Source organism: Kogia breviceps, chromosome 19, assembly GCF_026419965.1.
Source record: "Kogia breviceps isolate mKogBre1 chromosome 19, mKogBre1 haplotype 1, whole genome shotgun sequence".
NCBI lineage: Eukaryota > Metazoa > Chordata > Mammalia > Artiodactyla > Physeteridae > Kogia > Kogia breviceps.
Genome location: NC_081328.1, coordinates 50,520,944 through 50,540,981, shown reverse-complemented (window position 1 = coordinate 50,540,981; position 20,038 = coordinate 50,520,944). Strand labels below are relative to the sequence as shown.

At 53.2% G+C, this 20,038-nt stretch overlaps 1 protein-coding gene across 4 annotated transcripts in view; it reads right to left on the bottom strand.

The window, feature by feature from the left end:
* Positions 1 to 477: 477 nt before the first annotated feature.
* RNF157 (ring finger protein 157) overlaps positions 478 to 20,038 on the bottom strand; it is an 81,890-nt gene continuing 62,329 nt past the window's right edge. The window contains exons 9-19 of one of the 4 annotated variants that reach the window (XR_010838068.1): positions 19,331 to 19,402; positions 18,680 to 18,839; positions 18,434 to 18,546; positions 15,833 to 16,071; positions 15,000 to 15,108; positions 13,236 to 13,347; positions 12,589 to 12,708; positions 12,231 to 12,302; positions 11,329 to 11,377; positions 8,954 to 9,064; positions 478 to 3,346 (exon numbers count right to left, since the gene is read on the bottom strand). Coding sequence is in view for 3 of the 4 variants with exons in the window: in XM_059048073.2 (XP_058904056.1) it covers positions 3,225 to 3,346; positions 8,954 to 9,064; positions 11,329 to 11,377; positions 12,231 to 12,302; positions 12,589 to 12,761; positions 13,236 to 13,347; positions 15,000 to 15,108; positions 15,833 to 16,071; positions 18,434 to 18,546; positions 18,680 to 18,839; positions 19,331 to 19,402 (1,332 nt within the window). In the remaining variant the exon portion in view is untranslated. Of the gene's footprint in view, positions 3,347 to 8,953; positions 9,065 to 11,328; positions 11,378 to 12,230; positions 12,303 to 12,588; positions 12,762 to 13,235; positions 13,348 to 14,999; positions 15,109 to 15,832; positions 16,072 to 18,433; positions 18,547 to 18,679; positions 18,840 to 19,330; positions 19,403 to 20,038 lie in introns of all 4 variants that reach the window. The other 3 variants (XM_059048073.2, XM_059048076.2, XM_067020772.1) reach the window with 3 other exon arrangements.

Here is a 20,038-nt window from a genome sequence, read left to right as displayed (position 1 = left end):
ACATTCCAAAGGCTTCTTCGGAAGTGCTCTCCCTCCTTTCCAGATAGCCGAGGAAGCAGAGGCGGTGGGTGAAACCCAGAAAAGCCGTGGACTTGCCAAATTCTCTTACTGGGGTCATTTGCCCCATTAATTTCACCAACCTTTAAGTGACGGACTAACGGTGGACTGTGGTCCTTCCTCCTCCCTTCCCCCAGTCTCCCTCCAGTCACCAGCTTTCCTGCTCTTCAATTATTGAAGAGCTGCAGTTGGAAGTTCTCCGGTTGAAGCGGGGGTGGGGGGTGGAGGTGAGGGCTCCTTATCAGGCCTCTGCGCAGGAGCTGTGCCCAGGGGCTGGTACACCAACTCCCACCCAGAAACATGTCTTTCCCTACCCCTTGCCCTCGGGTCTCCTCCATGTCCAGCTTGTCTTGAATAAACATATTAAAGCGTGCTGGAGAAAGTCGGACAGAAACTTGCACAAATAAGCCAACTGCGCAGTTGCCAGCTCTCCTTCCCTTGTGAACAGTTTTATTCATTTTTAAGAATCATGCAGCAACCCATAAATATTGCATCCTTGACGTCCCCACTGTAGTGTGCCCGTGAGTGTACTCCAGGGAGTGAGGGGTACACAGACGGTACACACATACTTACACACGCTAGGTGTGCAGATCCTAAAGTAAAGTGAGCAACCAGCATGCCAAGGTCAGGTGAACAGGACACAAACTCTCCCCAGGTGAGATGGCTTAACATGTGTGGATCTGTGCCCAGGAGGTGCCCCAGCGTGGGCATGACCTCTGGTGGGATGGCACTGGGGAGGAGAAGGAAAAAGGGCTCTGTGAGAAGGCTGGGATCACCACACCGCTCGGAAGTGAGCTCACAGGTGAGCTCCGACCTAAGTGTGGCAGGAAGGAGCCCCAGGCCTCCGGTTAGCCTGTGTCCTTGTGTGAGAAGCCAGGCCCCGTCACATTCTCTCTGGGTCAACTGCTAACAACACGACCATCTCCAGATGATGACTGGGGCAGCTGCCCTGTTCCCTGACCAGGCTCTGGGCCCTGTTCCCTGATCCCAGCCCTTTCGGATGGGATATTTCTGCTCGCCAAAGAGCTAAATGAGGGCAAAGAGGTGAGGGGATGGGGGAGAGAGCAGGAACTGTCTGAGAAACAGGAGTGAAGGGCCATTTCTCACCCAGGTATGTCTTGGTTATGGAACCAAGGCCTTGAGGGATCTCTCTGAGCCTCTTCCTGGGAGAAGACAGACCCTCCAGAAAGGGTGAAGACAACGGCTTCCTCTTAGGGTTCCTGGCCACTGTGGCGACTGTTTACCTGCACCTCCTTCATCTCAGGTAACACCACACTGTGACTACTACCTGCCGGGAGAGGAGGTGGATCTGTATGCCACCACCCCAGGCTAAGGGAGCACCCCCTTCCCTAATGCTTCTGGGGCTGAGACTTCAAGGAAATCAGGAAGTGGGGTTATTGCTCGAATCTTCAATATGAAAGGGGCTGTAAGAATGTTTCCGGGAAAGAAAGGACATTACATGGGGCCTGAAACAGCAGAGTCCACTGCAGGATTTCGGAGCGGGTGGACATGGGAACTCAAGGCAGAAGCTGAGATTCAGGCTTGGCTCATGTAGGGTCTGTCAGGACCACAGGCCTCCCCCCTGCCCGGCCCCAGGGCAGGATGTGAATCACAACCACCAGGCAGTGAGGGTCACCACCCACCTGGCGGCACAAAGAAGCCACACAGGAGGTGCAAAAGATCCCCTGGCACTGGGCTCTCTGTGAGGCCTTGGGAAGGACCCTGAAAAGCTCTTCTAGGGCAACAATTCCAACTACTAATTCAGGCCATCATGGTGGGCATAGCCTAGGGCTCTGTCACATCTCAGCCTGGCAAACTGTTGGATCCCACTTTGCTTCTTAATCTCATGCTCCACTAAACCACCCCCTGTTCCAAAAGCCAGCGGACAATGCATCTATCAGAGAGCTATGAGGAACCCATTGATAACACTAGTGTCGAGAGACGAACAGCCAACAGCTTACGGGCTTGCTGTTTCAGGCTGTTATTTATATGCCCTACACTGGACTGAGGTGGGGTGGACATGTGATTTGAACAATATCTCTACGTCTCTAATGAGCCTATGGAAGGCAGTACCTCCCCCTCCTCCATCAGGCTCAGCTGATCTGGAGGACAGGGGAGAAAAACCGGTGGGGTGGGGAGACTCCCAGACCACCACGGACCCCAGCTCAGCCCTTCCCCCAACCTCCTTTAGGGTTCCTGGGCACCAAATGAGAACCACCGGTCCACCCCTCCCTTAGCCTATTTCTTCAACTATTTAAGAAAAGCGGGGTGGAGGCGGGGGCAGCAGGGATACGAATGCCACCTGACAGGGCGGTAGTGATGAAACGTGATAATATACGACAGTCCCTAACAAGGGCCTGATACACAGAGGGGGTCAAAAATGCCTTTGCAGTGTCACCTTAGGATGGAGCCCCAGGCCTTTCTGAGTGCACCTGATCATAAATAACTCCCCGGTAGGTAATCATTTAACTGAGGGATTCTCAGATTCAGGGCGTCCTTCCTAAGCAGACAGACACACGAGGCACAGCCTCTGCTACCAGAAGCAAGAACTGTTTTCCCAACGAACCTTCTGGTGGTTGCCACTGCTTCCTGTCCTTGAGAAAGGAGCTCCTAATGCATTTTGAGGGAAACCCCACTTACGGTGCAATATGGCTTTCCCTTCTCCCAGGAGTCATCCCTCAACCCCACTCCAAACTGCAGGCTTCAGATTGGTTATGATGTCCCAGAGACTAGAAGATGCCAGATGGGTGTTTGTAATGAAGTCACCCAAACTCTTGAGTCTTCTTGGTCTACCTCCTAAGGAGAAAAAAAAAAAAAGATGCACAAGAAATAACCAGTCTGTGGACCACAGCTCCACCTGAAGGTCAAGATACAGTGGAGACACTCCAGAGACTCTCTGCAAAGGGTCTCATGAGCTGCAGTTCACTGAGTGGCTTTAGCCCACAAGGAGAAAAGAGGCTTCCGGTCCCTTCTGAGAGGGGAAGGATCACGGTTGCGGAAGAAGATGAGCCTGGGAGAAGGGGCAGGTGCCCTCAGCATCCAGCTTTCACGGGGGTCTAAAGAGTCTCCATGTGTCTTGCTGAGGATGCGCAGGAGGTCAGTGGTGCCGTGAGGCCAGGATGGGATGTGAGGACGGGAGGAGAGCCCTGGTACAGGGGCTAGGGCTCTCAGATGGCCAAAGGACCCCACACACAGAGCCTGTTCTCGGGTTCCTCCAGGCTGCCAGAAGATAAGCGTCGGCGCTGTGTGTTCCGACGACTGGCCACGTTGTCATCAGCCTGCCAGGCACCTGAGGAGAGGAAAGGAAGGTTACCGGACCTTTGGTTTGGTCCAGATGGTGCCTCTGGCACGACAGCCCGGGAGTCTGGCATGAAAACTGGCAGGCTGCGCGTTACCTGGAACTCCCACAGGGTACAAACCACAGCACGTGAAACTGGGGAGCAGTGGTGCCCACTGGGCTAGGGACAGGCACGGCCACCGTGGCCCACTGATGGAGGGACATGCAGGACGGTCCTTGTCTTGTGAGCTTGCCCCAGGACCCACTTTTGTATCTTTATTTGGTCTTGAAGTTTGCCTAAGTGTTACAGCGGACCGGGAAAAGAAACTGAGTCTAGCTGAGACTTTCATGAGAGCAGGAGGAGGTGAAGGGGAGGGAGAAGAGTGTGTTAATTTGGGCTCAGAGTTAGTGTTTGCTGTGGGGGGCCAGGGACCAAATGGCATGGGGGAGAACAGAGTGACGGCTGTTCCTCTCTTTCTGCACCCGAACAGCCCACCGAGATCTGCTATCAGCTGGTGCCACCGACCCCAGGAGACATTAGCTCCAGAGCTTTGGGGTCCCCCGGGTACCATCCATGAAACTCATCATCTTCCCCCCTCGTACTGCAGCTCCTGCGCGAGAAGCACCCGCTGCTTGGTGCTTCTCTCTCCTTTGTGCTCTGTATCCAATCCGTCATGACCTCCTGCTTGTTCAAGCTCTAGTAATGTCTAAATCTGTAGTCAGAAAACCGGGGTACAGCCCCGGCTTGTAACGTACTGTGCGACCCTGGGCAGGTCGCTGTACCTGGAGCCCTGGTTTTCCCATCCATCAGATGGGAAATGAGTACTTAGCCCCCAGGGGTGCTGTGAGACTAAGCGAGGCGGCGCGGGAGAGCGGTGAGCAGGGCGCCTGACTCACAGAATACGCGCGACAACCAGCCGCCCCCCAGGCCTTGTTCAGGCCACACTCATCTCCCCCCAGTCGGCCTCCCAGCCCACAGACTGGCTCCATCTGATTCACTCCCTCCAGTGCAGCGAGATGCCCCTTCCGAGCTGCCTCTCCCAGCACCTGCCCCCCAAGCCGGATGGGGTCCAGCGTGCTCCCCCACGGCCTGTACCACCACCCCATTTCTCACGCCGTGTGGACATTGCTGAATCCTCCATTGCACTGAGATCTCCTCCCGGGCAGAGGCCGAGAGAGCCATGCCTGGCCCATCAGAGGGCTCAGCTTGTGGATGGAGCTGGCCGACCCTGGGGGGTGGGCGTAAGGCCCGCTGCGCTCACGTTTGAGGGAGGCCGCTCACGAACGTCTGGGGTCAGCTTCAGGTTAGGCCAGCCCAACACACGAAACCCTCTAATGGCAGGAACACTAGGATTAAGCGGGTATAAACTGTGTATTTCCCATAAACGTCCTGGTGCGATAATCTGCCCTAAGGCGTTAATAATAGTTTGTGGAGGTGGACCCCCGGGGAAGGGGAGCGAGTGGGACAGGAAATTTTTAGGTATCTCTCACGGCCAGACGGAATGCGGGGCTCTCTATGCCCTGGGGGTGCCGGAGTCCGGCACGTGGGTCCACAGGGCTTTTCCCCTCTAAGGGTGACAGGATGAAGAGCAGGCAAGATTGCCCTTTTAAGCTAGGAGCCCCCAGATAAAATAAGTTGTTCGTTCATGTTATATAATTTGGTAGATCTCATACTTATTCCTCAATGTTTATGGGGAAGGACTCCGGAACTGCGGCTGTTTGGTAAGAAAGACCAAAAGCAATGGTAATCAGGAGAGAAGACACACACACACACACACACACGCACGCGCGCACACACACACACACACACACACACAGAGTCAAATCAAAACACTGCCGCAGGGCTTCCCTGGTGGCGCAGTGGTTGAGAATCCGCCTGCCGATGCGGGGGACGCGGGTTCGTGCCGCGGTCCGGGAGGATCCCACATGCCGCGGAGCGGCTGGGCCCGTGAGCCGTGGCCGCTGGGCCTGCGCGTCCGGAGCCTGTGCTCCGCAGCGGGAGAGGCCGCAGCAGTGAGAGGCCCGCATACCGCAAAAAAACAAAACAAAACAAAACAAAACAAAACACTGCCGCAGCCTCGCCGCCACCACCACTGGCTGCCAGGCTGCCTGGCTCTGAATTCATGAGTCCTTGCTACAAACACCACTGGTCCAGATTCTGAGCCAGGGCTGAAAGCTGGCTCCTTCTGAAACAGCCCCAAGACTCAGACCTGACGTCTCTGTTCTCCCCGGCTTCTTGGGACAGTCGGTGTGCTCTTTCCTCTGAACAGCCTCCTGCCAGGCCCTCGGCAAAACCGTGCTGCTGCTGCGCGCATACTGGATGCAGAAGGTAAGCCTGGGAGGCGCAGGGGCTTCCTGGGCGAGTGCCACCGTTCTGTCCAGCCCTCAGCCAGAAAAGGGAGCCTGGAGATTCAAAATCCTTCACGGGAGGTAGAGAAAGGCGGTTCCCACTTAATTCCATCCTCAGGCTCAGAAATGGGCGAGTGAAGAGACCTCTAGGGGCAGATTTGGGGAGCACACCCAGGGGGATTCCACTCACCTCTTTCCTGCCTCTACCCAGCCACGAATTAATTACATTTAAGGTCTGTAACAGTTCCACCATCGCGTAGAGTTTCTCTCCAGGAAAAGAGAAAGTTAATTCAGACTTTTCCTTAGTATCTGCGAGGCATAACCCTTCCTAGTGGCGTCTTAGTCTTGGGTTATTTCAGGTCTCCATAAGTACTTTTGTTTGTTTTGTTTTTGGCTGTGCAGTGGCTTGGAGGATCTTAGTTCTCCGAGCAGGGTTTGAACCAGGCCACTGCAGTGAAGTGCTGAGTCCTAGCCACTGGACCACCAGGGAACTCCCTCCATAAGTGCTTTCAGATTTCATCGGTATGCCCACTCCTGTCCGATGCCGTCATTCAAAAACATTTGTATTTCCACTAACAAACCCAAATCATCTTTGCTTTCTCCCATCACACTCCCCAGAGCCTTTTCACAGAACTGTCACTGGTCCCCTGACCACTACCCTGCCGCCTGTGTGATACTCCATCAGATTCCTTGGCGCCCCGTCTACCCAGCACGGCCTCGCGATTCTAATCGGCTCACCACCTACAATGGTCAGCTCAGATTTCCTCCCTCTGAGAACCTTGCAGAACAATCTCAGAACATACCATCGCCCCCCACCCTTGGTCTTGGGGCCAAAGAAGACCCAGAGGCTTCTTAGGGGAAGAGGGGCTGGAATGACACAGGTGCTCTCTCAGAGTCACTCCCACCAGCGTGATGAGAGCGGCGAGGGTGGAGACCTGAGCCATCCTTGCCGCCAGCTGGGGCTCCTGGAAGAGCGCGTGTGGGCCTGGGGAGGGTGGACCATGGGCTGCTCCCGGGGTTCCCTCCTTGTGGGCGCTCCGTGAGGGGAGGGAAACAGCGTGGAGAGGGGGACCAAGTGCCTGAGAAGCTGTCCTGACGGCCAAGCCAGCCTGAGGCATCTCAGTCACAGGACGGAACTCTGAACTTACAGCTGAGCGTGGTGAGGCCCACTGATTCCACGGGACCTACCAAAGTGGATACTCCTGTCGTAAACCCGACAGATGCTTCCAGAGAGTTCCCCCAGCACTTTGCTACCAGTGTGACGCTAACAGCAGAACCCGAGAAACATTTTACCAAGAGAGCAGATGCACTTTCCTTCTCCCGAAAGAGCCCCTGAGACCTCGGGGTGAGGCTACGATGCGACCCTCAAGTCCCTCTCCTGGCAGCCGCCACTGTCATTCGGTTTCCTGTCTGGCCTGAACGGTGAAGCCAGTTTAATCTGAGAGTGGCTGGCTCCTCCGATCACCGTAAGGAAGCCCAGGCATTGTTTTCCTTCCAGGTCTCGCTCCACTGCCGCAATCCCAGTGGAATAAACATCCGCCAGCAGGTTGGCGGGAAGGCGTTGGGGACAGGAGGGGAGCAGAAGGCCTGGGGTCGTTTCCACCAGCACGGGTGGCTGAAACGATTCCCAGTAGCTCTCTCTGCCAAAAAACGGGGGTTGATGCGGGGCCGCTGCGGGGAGGCAGGAGCCTGGATTCCTCTCTTGAGGCCCAGTGAGCGGCCGGCCGGCACAGCTGCCACGGACACAGGGCGGAGTGAGGGCAGACATGTCATCTTCCCCAACTGGTGACCCAAACAAATCCTGCCTGTAACCTTTGCCACAGAAGCATCCCCGCTTTTGTGGAACAGGGATTAATCTAGTCTCACAAATATTTGTTTTTCCTGGAAAATTTCAGCATATTAAATACAGGCTCTTGTATGGAATGGAAGCCTCAGCGAGAGGCCCTCGGATGTGCGCACGCCCAGCAAGCTTGGGGTTGGGTGTGGGTGAACGTGAACTTTCACACCAAGTCTGGATAACATAAATGAGTTTCAAAATAAACAAACTGGACAGACAGACGTACATTTGGCAAAAAAGACATGAGAAACAAATGGACAGACAGAAGCCAGGTAAAGAGTGGGAAGGCAGGGAGTGAAGTGTACCCTGGACCCCAGCCGCTCTGGCCCAGGCCTGGCTGGCTCAACGCTAAGTGGGAAGGGACCGGAGAGCCCTTGGGAAGGCCGGGGGCGGCGTCTCCGGGGATTACGGCTTCCTCCACCACAAGCCTGCATGGGGCCAGAGGGGTGAGGACCTGGGTCTTTTGCAAGCTGATGGAGAGTGGCAACCACAGGAGTTTGTGTCCCTCCAGCGCCTGTAGCCACGTCGCCAAGAGAGTAAAGCACTGGACCCACGACGAGACGTGGCTGTCCTGAAGCTTAAACATGTCCAGGGCACGTTTAAGAGATTTTACAAGCCACGCAACATGCAGGCCGTCTCTGCCGTGAGCCCAGGAGGGGCAATTTCAGTCTAGTGCACCGGGCAAGACGTGGCTTTAGAGCCATGGTTGGTGGAGCCCTTGGTGAGCCCGGAGCAGGGGGACATCGGTGCCCCGAGTGTGACGGACAGGTGGGCTCCTCCTGAGGACTCATCCCAGGTTCAGTTTAGGGTCACGAGAAGGAACAAGGGGCACGCGGAGGGCCCTGATCGAACTGATAGAGTTAGGGCTCCAAGGAGAAGAGTCACCCTCGACCCCTGATTGTTCCTTTGGGATCCAAATCTAGGAAGCACAGGGCAACTGGTGGTACCCCAGGGCTCACTGGGTCCCAGAGCTAGTCTTTAAAACGCTGGCTTTGAAATTCCTCTCTGATCCTAACTAAACACTCTCCTCTGAGGAGCTACAGGTTCCCTTTTCAAGGGCTCCGGCTCTCTTTCCAAGACCTTTTCACAGAGGCCATGTCTGCCTTAAACTGCCTGTTGATGGAAACAAAACCAGGCCCCCTGCCATGGGATCTGCAAGATCACGATGGAGGGGGCACGGTCAGGCCAAATCGGAAGGATCTGGAGGGATTTTTGCGCCTTTCTTCAAGCCCAAATAGTCTCGTTTAGAGCAGAGTCGCTCTTTGCCCAAGGACTCTGCCGAGGCCGCCTCACTTCCTTTCAGCAACTGGCTCCCGGCATCTCAGCAAAGCCCATGCCTTCTTGCAGGAACTGCAGGGCAGGAGAATGGTGTCCCAGGGTGCGAGCAGGGGAGCGTCTCCCACCAAGTTCATGTTCAGCAGACGGCCACTCACCGGGGAAGCAGGCCTCAGAGCACAGCTTATTGTCCAGAGCTTTCACGCTGGCGGTGTCAAAGTCATTGTTATTGTCACACTCCATACCTAGAAATGCGAATGTCCTCTGGCCTGTAACGGAGTTAAGGCAGTTAGAGAGGGCCTGGCTGTGTTTTTCTCTGCTTCGCTGTCCTTAAAATAAAAATCTTAAGGATGGAGACAAAAAAATCAAATCATATGTTTAAAAAAAGACAATAATTCAGTGGGTAGAGAGTGGACAATAAAGGAAACTGTGTGGGTATGTTTGTGTTCTCGCTCTGTTCTGCTCTGTTTCCTTAACTGGCCCCTTTCCAGCCTTCGTTCCTGGGAAATCAGACCCTGGGGAGGTCTGTGGGATTCGGACACGCAGACCCGGGCCCAGAGCAGAGCTAAGCCAGGCTGGAAGAGCTAGGAGAGCCACGGGGGAAGCGACCCCGGCTCCGGCCTGTGTCTGTCGGTGCACGTGGGGTGTGTTTATGACCACAAGGCTCTGCGAAATGACTAATACATAAAACGGCAATTAAAGCTCTTTGGGGGCTTCCCTGGTGGCGCAGTGGTTGAGAGTCCGCCTGCCCATGCAGGAGCGGCTGGGCCCGTGAGCCGTGGCCGCTGAGCCTGCACGTCCGGAACCTGTGCTCCGCAACGGGAGAGGCCACAACACTGAGAGGCCCGCGTACCGCAAAAAAAAAAAAAAAAAAGCTTTTTGGTTCCATAATTTTGCACCTCAAATCAAAGAATCGCTTCGTTCGCAAAATTATGATTTATTTTCTTTGAGACTTAATTTGCTATTCTGAGTATGTTTTAAGGGGCCGACCAGAAACCTACAGTCGTGTAAGATGGGAAGGGGGACAGTTTTAGATGTTATTTTTTCAGGCCTCCCACCCCGCTTTTTTTCCTTGGTGAAAGGGAGAGGAAGAAACATACATCTACTGCCTACGGCATGTCAGGCGGAAACGACGTACTGCCCTGTGCCTTTTAGAAGCAAATATTCTACGGGGGGGCGGGGGGCGACAATCACAATGGAGAACTCAGAGCCTTGAGCCCTGAAGACATCAACCGAGGGGAGGTAGCGCCCAACCCCGGCTTGGCTGGCGCGCGCGTGCGGCAGAGGTACAGCCTGGGCGACCACCCCTCCTCCGGCACTACTTGGCCAGGCGAGAGTGGTCAAGTGCGCATGCGCACCCCCCGCACACCACACTGCCCCCCAAGCAGCTGCCAGCGCCAAAGCAGAAGCGACTAGCATGACATCTGCATCCAGGCTGGGATCCAGGTGTGCTCTGGAGGTTGCCCTTCTGCGGAGGCACCTCAGAGGAGCAGAGGGAAGAGACACGGGTTCCTGGGACGCCTGGCCCTGCACCCCCAGGTGGGATTCCCAGCCCGCTCCCCCTGCTTCCTTGCTCTGTCTCTAGGTCATCCCTTCGCTTCTCGGCTTTACTAGAAACAAAATTCTTCCGACTGAAGATATAATTGACCTTATTTACAAAACAGAAATAGAGTCACGGATGTAGAAAAGAAACTTATGGTTATGGGGGGAGGGAGGGAGGAGAGGGATAAATTGGGAGATTGGGATGGACATATACACACTACTATATATAAAAGAGAGGACTAATAAGGACCTACTGTAGAGCACAGGGGACTCTACTCAATACCCTGTAATGGCCTATATGGGAAAAGAATCTAAACAAGAGTGGATATGTGTATATATATAACTGATTCACTTTGCTGTACAGCAGAAACCAACACAACATTGTAAACCAACTACTCCAATTTAAAAAAATATATACTTGAGGCCTGAATGATGGTAAAGAGAATCGTTCCAATAGCCCACAAACGCTAGCCTCCGCTGAGCTGCTAACGTCTGTCTCTTCACCTCGCCTCCGCTGTGCCGCCAGGGCTGTGACCCTTCTGCTACTGTAACATCAGCCGTTTTCTTCATTAAAGCAGGAAAACCTACTGCCTAACAGTCGGTTCCCCCAAGGGGAGGAAGCTGTTCTCCTGCTGCTGCTGCTGAACTTTGGGGCTGCTAGAGCAGTTCTATGAGACTCAGCTGAGAAGCTGAAGCAGGAAGGAAGGTGATGGGAGTTGCCCAAGAAACGTCTTCAGGATCTACTCAACGTAAATGGAGAGCTACGTGTATCTTCTGCAGCCTTGGCTCAGAGGCCCAGAAAGAGCCGGGAAGGCTGCTGAGGTCCTCAGATACCCTGCTCGCTTTGACATTCCGTCAAGAAGACAACCTTTCCCCAAAGCCACACCCTCGAGCAGTGCCACCACGTCACACCAGTGCCCCTTTCTGTACCCTTTAGAGAACACCTGGGAGAGAAATATAATAAAAGGGAGCAAAAGACCAGGTCTTTTACCATCTTCTTGTGTGGGTGATCCATCCTCTTCTTCCAGAACATCATTTCCCTAGGACAGAAGGAAGGCACTATCAGTCCATAAAGCAGTGAAATGAGTCTACTGATTGTCAGAAGACAGAACTAATCACCCTCACGGTATCTATACATTTCCTGTCCGTGTGAGACGGCTGGGAGGCCCAGCAGAGGCAGATTTTGCTTGGCGAGGCAGGACCGGCCTGTAGGGGCCAGGTCTGAGGCACGTTACAGAGGGACCCTAGGACTGTCAGAATAGCCTTGGTAACAGTGTAGCTCACACTGTTTCTCTCAGGTGGAAATAAAAGTTGTCAAATGAAAAAGCAAACCGTGAGATCATAAAACTTTCAGAAATCCTTTAGGATCCCCAACCCTATCCAGATACTCCTTTGAGAACCCCTGGCTCAAGAGAAAGTTGTAGCGTCCCCACTGTGAGCTGGGCATTGCATAAACTTCGGCCACACCTCCGTCAGAGCACTTCTCACGCTGAGTTATTACTCTGATTCCTCCATCAGACGGAGCTCCGGGATGGGTGGATTGGGGGGTTGGGCAGGCAAAAGCCATGTCACTCGGTCTTTGGGTCCCCCAGTGCCAGGAAGATGTGAGATGCCTGTCCCAGGTAAATACTAAGTGAATTGGAGGACAAACACCCTCTCAAGGGTCTGGCCTGGAAGACTTCCCTCTAGAACTCACCCCACGCCTATTACGCCGAGAGCAGTGCCCCCTGCTAATCGGACAGTCCCTCTACTCTGCACCCTGCCTCTACCAGATCCAAGTGCACCACCTTGGAAGGCTTCTTCCAGAACAGCCCCCATCCTATTTGCATCCTCTGCCAGCACCGGCAGTCCCTCTGGCCTGGGAGGGAGCACCACCGCCCACCTTGCTCTTACCTCTGCATCCTGCGCTTCGGCGGCGGCGGCGCGGCCCGCGAAGTTGCAGTCTGGAGACGCCGCTGGTGTCACCTGCCAAGGAGCAACAAAAGTCAAGGTGCAGGTGCCACCAGCTCTCCCACCCAGCTCGCCTCGCAGCAAACCCAAACCAAGTCCTCAGGACAGAAGTGGCGCCGCACGGAAGATCACATCTGAGGGAGTCTTTGATTCAACGACACGGTACCCTGTTTTCCGGGGCTCCCCTCCCGAGCGCTGGGGGGCTTTGCCGATCTCCCTGGCAGGCCCTGGACCGGGCACCTTGGGACTCGAGTACAGAGCGGAGCAGGGCGGCGAGGGCGATCCCACGCTCCTCTCTTACCTCTCCTTCTTCTGAGGGGGTCCTGCTGGCGGCCCGGGGGCAGGGGAGAGCCTCCCCCTCCTCTTCCGTGCCAGGGGCGATGTAGGAGCCGGACACGGAGGAGACGGTGTCGGTGCTGATCTGGGAGGACACCATGGACATGACCGACTGGGCCAGACTGCTGCTGGCAGGGTCTTTGGAGACAGGAGTCGGAGGAAGGACACGGGGGTCAGGCCCAGCTGCTGTGAACGGACTGGAAGCAGAGCTCTCTCCCTGCGCCGGGCACCGAGGACGCCAGCGGCCTGGCCTGGCCCTCACCAAATAGGGTTTAGATGGAAGGTTCTCCGAGGTTTGGCTCCTTTCCATTTTAGAGCTCCAAACTCAACCTCAGGGATGAGGGATTTGCTTTTCCCTGTCATAACGTTAAAGAAAACCTTACGACAGCAGGACTGGGAGTGAGATACCTGCTTCTCCCCCAGCTCAGCCGCTAGACCGCCCTCTCATTGCAAGAGAGCGAGTGTCACTTCCTCTCAAGCCGGGGCCTATTTTGTCTGCCGCTTAGGTATTAATTTGCTGCTCTCCAGTCCATTCGGGAGGAAATATTAGAAGCACTATGGACTCGGCTGACAGGGAAGGACCTGCAGTGGCTCCAGCCCACCGTCATGTACCTTCTGGGGAGGAAATTGTGGAGGAGAGAGGCGTCCCCGTGCAGGACGACTGGTCAATAGCTCCTGACGATGACAAGGTCAGGTTCTCACTTTCTGGGGTGATGCCACGTTCCTGGCGGGGGGAAAGAAGTAAGCGCCAGTCAAACATGTTCGAGGGGAGGGGTCAGGGCAGGGGGCGTGGAGGGCCGGTTTCTCCTCGTCATCACTTCTATGCAGCCCTGACCCGGAGTGGCTGTCTCCCCGGGGGACGTGCAAGCACATCCTGCCCGAGGCCCAGCAGCTGCTGGAGCCACACAAAGACCGCAGCTCAGGTGACACAGGTCACCCGGCGGCTGTGACATGGGAACACCCCAGGTTTCCCCAGGATTACAAACAGCTCTCCTTCTGAAGGGAGAGAACACAAAACCAGCGGAGGCACTGGTACCTGCTGGGCTCCTCCTCTGGGATGGAGGGTTAGTTCCAGCTCCAGGGATCTAATACAAACACCGCATGCCCCCCAGCCCGCGCCCAGCAGCCCCATCAGTCACCTGGGCTCGCGACCTCAGTGCACCCCAGGGCAGATGCAAAGGCCTACTGATTCTCTCTTCCAGGTCTTCTTTTCTTAAAACCTTAGTTCAGGCAACCCTCCTGCCTGGCTTGGTCTGTCTCCTGCCTAATCCAGTCTGCACACCTCCGCCAGGTGGGCCCTCGTGAAGCCACGTTCCCACTGTACCACTGGCCTGCTCAGGGCCCCCACTTCTGCTCCGTGCTTCACGTGTACTGCCCTTGCCACCAGGAATGCTCCCCTCACCTGTCTCTTCGTGTCTAAGAAATTTTGAGATTCAGCTCAAACGCTGCTCCGCCATCACACTTCTTCAGGTTCCCACCACAGCACATCAGTGTCTCTGTTTTGGGAGCACTTCCTTTCTCTGGTTAAAATTCATTCACTCATTCAACAAACACTAACACCTATATATGTGCCAGACGTGGTGTGCCGTTATTCATGCACGTGTCCTGTCTCCTACTGGGCCATGAGCTCCTCAGGACAGGAACCGCTTTTCACCTTCCTATGCTCTGCTGCACCTAGCCCACCGCCTGACCAGGGGTGGGCTCGACAGCCCGCTGACCTCTGTCACACAAAGCCTGTGAGGGCGCACAGGGTAGAGGGTCCCATCTTCCACTCAGCCGCCTGGCTTTTCCACCAGCTGCGCCCGCATCCAGAACCCGCCCTCCTCAGACATCTGCCCAGTTCGTCTCACCTCCTCTGTCCATGGACCACTTTTCTTTTTGCCTGCAACCGCGTGGCATGTGGGATCTTAGTTCCCCAGCCAGGGATCGAACCCACACCCCTTGCAGTGGAGGAATGGAGTCCTAGCCACTGGACTGCCAGGGGAGTCCCCTTGTCCATGGACCACTTTTTAAAGCCAGCAGCCCCATCCTTACGTGACACACGGATCCCCGGTAACACCTGACACATACGTTTTGTACTGACTGTCTTTTGTGTCCACCCCACCCCAACCATGAAGCCTATAAGCGCCAGGAGGGCAGGACTTTTGTGTCTCCCCACTGCTGGTGTCCTCAGTGTAAAGGATCATGCCTGGTCGGTGACACAGGCCCCGTACACCGATAAAAGACTGAGTCTGGTGACACCTTTGCTGCTGTCTCAGAGAGTGTTCAAAAGGCGTCTGGTGAATGAATGAGAGCAGACGGGCCGGAAGAGGCCAGCAGGCAGGAAGGAGAGCACCTGGGGTCCAAAATCAAACAAGGAAGGACAATGCACATTACCTCTCTGAGACGCTGGGCTGACGGTCTCTGAGACAGGTGCGTCTCAGATTCGCTGCATGAACGCTCATCTTCCTCTTCGTGCAGCACAGAAGAATTCTGGGAGATGGACCTGCATAAGCCCGGAGGGAGAAGCAGCTGCAGCCAATGCCCCTTAAAGAACAGAACTCGCCTGCACTCCCATTCACCAGACGCCACAGGGAGAAGAGGGCCCTGAGGGGAACCGAAGGGAGCCTAAATCTTAGGAAGCAGCGGGGACGTGAGAAAGGGCGCCGGAGGGTTTGAGACCTCTTCTAGGCGTCAGAAAATCGGAGTTTTACCTTTAGCTCTTTCAAACAATTGTGTCTGAACTGGGGGAAAACCACTGACATTTTTAGGGTTTCAATATTTTCATCTGTGAAATACCCTCCTTTCCTCTGCCACGGAAACTTATTATGACTTGCTCCTAGTTGGATGTAAACGCCTAAGAAATACAGACTGCAAGGCTCCTTCGGTACCCAGACTAAGTGATGCTCCCAGGGGCCTGAATGACCCTGACGAGGTCATCGTCCCTATACTCTGTCCTCTCCTCCCACAACAGAACACAGGAGAGGTCCGTCCGTCTGGATCCTCCTAAGTACCCAGGTACCATCTTATTTTCCTCTCCCAAGGGATGGAATAACTTCCCCTCAGGTGCTAGCCCAGGTCTTCAGTGCGATGAGCAACTCTGGGAACAGCCCAGAGTCTACACTGCCCTGGGACTTGGGACTCGAGCCAGCATTGAGGAGGGGAAAGATCGATTGAAAGCATCTCATCAAGGACCCCAGGGCCAATGCTATTGCATGCTGGCTACTCACTTGGAGAGACTGCTTCTGAGCTTGAGTTCTGGGCTGCTGCAGTCGGACAGGCGGTCGAGGGGGGAGAGCGTCCGGACAGGAGGCAGGTGGCCGTCACTGCCGTAGGAAGGCAGCATTCCCGAGAGGTGTCTGTCTCCAAGCACGTGGAGTGGAGGGACTGCCGGGGATGGGGTCAGGGGCCCATTGAGGGCCTCCAGAAGAGACACGACTTCATAACCCGGTGGAATGTTCTCTGAGGACTAGGGGAATCAGAGACAGGTTGGGAAACTAATTAAATACTCTTCGTTTTATGGTATGAGCGTGTTTCTTCCTCTGCGTTGCAAAAATGCTTTCTTTTACATCTAGTCTGGGGCTCTGGCAAAGGAAAGCTTCTGTATTAGAAGCAGAAGATAAAATATCAGAGAACCAAAAAAAAAAAAAATCAGAGAACCGCGTGTTCCTTGACTCTGCTTACAGATGAACTTCTCCTTAATACTGTTTATTTTTTCCGATTATAGTAGAAATATATGTTCATTAGAGGAAATTTGGAAAATACACAAAAGTGGAAAGAAGAAGAAAGTCATCAACCTTCAAATCACCCAAAGCGGTAACTTTTTATTTTTTTTTTATTTAAAAAAAATTTTTTTTTTTTGCGGTACGCGGGCCTCTCACTGCCGTGGCCTCTCCCATTGCGGAGCACAGGCTCCGGACGCGCAGGCGCAGCGGCCACAGCTCACGGGCCTAGCTGCTCCACGGCATGTGGGATCTTCCCGGACCGGGGCACAAACCCGCGTCCCCTGCATCGGCAGGCAGACTCTCAACCACTGCGCCACCAGGGAAGCCCCCAAAATGATAACTTTTGTTAGCGTTCTAGTGTTATTTTCTTCCAGTGTGATAACTTTTGTTAGCGTTCTAGTGTTATTTTCTTCCAAAGTGATTGATAACTTTGTTAGCGCTCTAGTGTTATTTTCTTCCAATGTTTTTTCCTCTATACTGTTCACACAGTTGTGATCAATGTGTTAATGATAATTTTATACCCCGCTCACCCCACAGAACATAAATATTTTCCTTCACATGCATCCCTTTTCATAGATACCATACGTTTCCTTACTCTTCCATTGGTGCTGGCTATTTAGTTGTGTCCATTTCCTACTGTAAACAACACTTTGATGAACATCTGTTCATCTATTGTGCATAAATCTCTTTTTTTCATATCATTTTCTGGCTATTAAATTCTAAGACCTTAGATTACCAAGTACAAATGTTTTTAAGGCTTTTAATATATATAGCTGTTTTGTTTTGTTTATTTTCAGTGATCTTTCTAGTTACACCCTTACAAGCAGTACAGATTACCTGTTTTAATTGCTTCTCGGCCAGCATGGGGTATCTTTAAAAAAGAAAGTTTTTAAATGTGAAAGGTGAAAACTGGTCTCTCATCTTAATTTGCATGTTGTTGATTTTTAACGTGGTTGACTTTTTAAAAAAATGACTGTTGACCAGCTATGTTTCCTCTTCTGAGAAATTTTTAAAATGTCCTTTGCCCATTTATCTACTATTTCATTCAAGTGAGTTATGGTAAAGATACTAGCCTTTCCTCTGATGCAAATGTTGTGAGTACATTTTTTTTTCTTTAGATGATTTGCTGTTTGGTTTTAACTTTGGTCATCTTTCACACATCTAAAGTTTAAAAATTTTTATGCGATAAAATCTACATGTTCGGACTTCCCTGGCGGTCCAGTGGTTAAGACTCCGCACTTCCACTGCAGGGGGTGGCGGGTTTGATTTCTGGTCGGGGAACTAAGATCCCACATGCCGCGCGCGGTGTGGCCAAAAAGAAAAATCTACAGGTTCTTTTTTGGTAGCATTCCATTGTTTTCAAGCTTAGAGAGCCCTCTCCCATCCACAGTCAACTAAAGAATCGTCTATATTTGATTCTAGGTTTTTAATGTTTGGCTTGCTCTGTTTGTAGTGCAGTTAACTAGTTACCCCGCCTGGAATCTGTTACCTGGTAAGGAGTGAAGTGCTAAACTGATTGTTCCTCCCTAAAGCACTACCTAATCATTCCAATACCATTTACTGAATAATTGATAATTAATCTCTTCCACTAGCATGTTAACCTAAAGACAAGACCTTCTGGTCTATAACTACAAAGCGTGGAGCCTTGACACCATCACTTACACCACGAGACAGAGGTGAATTATTTCATCTACATAGCTCCCAGACCCTGAAGCCACGAAATAGGACAAAGAAAAACAGTTACCTTCTTGGAGGATTCAGATAAAAATGGTAAATTGTATCTAAATCCCAAACAACCATCCCCTTGTTTCTGCTTGGGGGCATTCCAGAGCTGGACCCCATCCCCACTCGCATCCGCCCGGACACTGGAGTGAGACGGCAAGCTGACAGCTCTAGGGATGGTAAATGTTAACTGGATGCTGAGCCCCCCAGGTGGAAAGGGGGGGTTTTAATGATCAGAACCTCATTTTCCACTGTACTATTGGCTGGTTTTTAACACAACAGGATCTCGGCCAGCTTACTCAGTACTTCAGAAAGCCAAGGGTTAATTACTTGCCACAAAGTCACGTGAAGAAGGACAAAAGGTTAAAAAAAAGCCCAACTTACTGAATGCTCTTCTGAGTCGGATGTCTGGGATGAGAGGATGGGGTTAAAGCTGGTTGGGGACAGAGGGCCCAGTTTCTTCCTCATGGCTCTGATCTGAAGCAGTGCCCGGAAGGCTGTGAAGAAGGAAACAGGCCATCAGGACACGGTGATACAGGAGTCAGGATGGACAAGAGCCCGCACAGAAGCCACGACCCCTTCTCCCCCGAGGGCTGACCTCGGGGACCCAGCAGGGCCTCCGGGGCTTACGCAGTCGGCAGATGGGGCAGTTGTTGGCCTGGTAGCGCAGGGTGTCCGCACAGGTGTTACACAGGCAGAGGTGACGACACGGCAGAATCAAGGTGTCCCGCACGTCTGAGAGACACACCACACACTCGGCACTGTTATCACTCACTTCATCCTCAGCCACCTGGCCAGGGGACAGAAATTTAGCCAGTGTCACAAAGACCCTCACGTCGCATGCTTTCTTTAGAAGGCAGCCTGCCTGCAGAGCTGAGACAATGCACTTGGTAAACTACATTGAACTTGGTAGTTTACCAAGTGCACTGGCACAGTCAGTTTCACTTCTTCTGGCAACTGTTTGTCTCAAGCTCATCCTCTGAGGCTGAGATCTGGTCCCGTCTGAAAGTCGGAGCTGAAGGGGCCCAGGAGGCCACCCAGGGAAGTGGGGAGCAATGAACTGAGTGAGCAGAGCCCTGCCGAAGAACCGATCCTAACCAGCCTATATTCTCATTTCCAAAGTTATAGAAGTATAATCATGTGAAACGAGGAAGAAGAAATACCCTTCTAGGACCGAATGGATTCCAGAGTTTGGCTAAGTTCCTAGATCCTGGCTGGATCAGAGAACTTCTCACTCTGCCTCCTGGGAAGAGTACATTCAGAACTGTGGATGGAACTTGCCTTAGACTCTTGCGTGTTGTACTTGTTTTCAATTCCGTAGATCTCCTGAAGGAGGTAGCTGACCCCATCCACCTGAAGAGCAAATGGAAAAGTTCAAGGGCAGGCTGGTTCTACCCAGAGATGAATGGGAACTCTCCCCCCACCCCACGACCTCCTTCGGTAACCAAGGACTACTGATTCACAATGAAAAAAATCAAAGGCCTAGAAGAGTAAAGGAGGCTCTTATTTACTTATGTGTCCTCTTTGGGAGGGGAACGAAAATCGAATGCTTAATTCACCCGCCCTTATCCCCAACAGGGAACGTGTGCGCAAATACAACAGTAACACTCGTACTGCAGGTCGCTATAACGGACAGCCAAGGAAGGCAGAAACTAGGAAAAGGATGGAAGACCACGTGTCAGAAGCATTGGCTATGTAATAAAAGCTAAGTTTAGACATTATAAACGGGAGGCGATGGGAATGGGAAAGAAAGAGAAGAAATGGGCAAGGAAAAGAGGGGAAGGGAAAATGCAGAAGCAAAGAGAGAGCAGGACCTTGAAGGAGGGGCCAATTGCGCCCCCTCCCTGGCCACGGAGCCACCCCGTCTCCAACAAGCGGCAAAATACGACCTCTGTTGGCCCTGCTCCTTAAAACCTCAACTTTGGCAACCGCCTGGCGGTCCAGTGGTTAGGACTCAGCGTTCTCACCGCCAGGGGGCCTGGGTTCAAT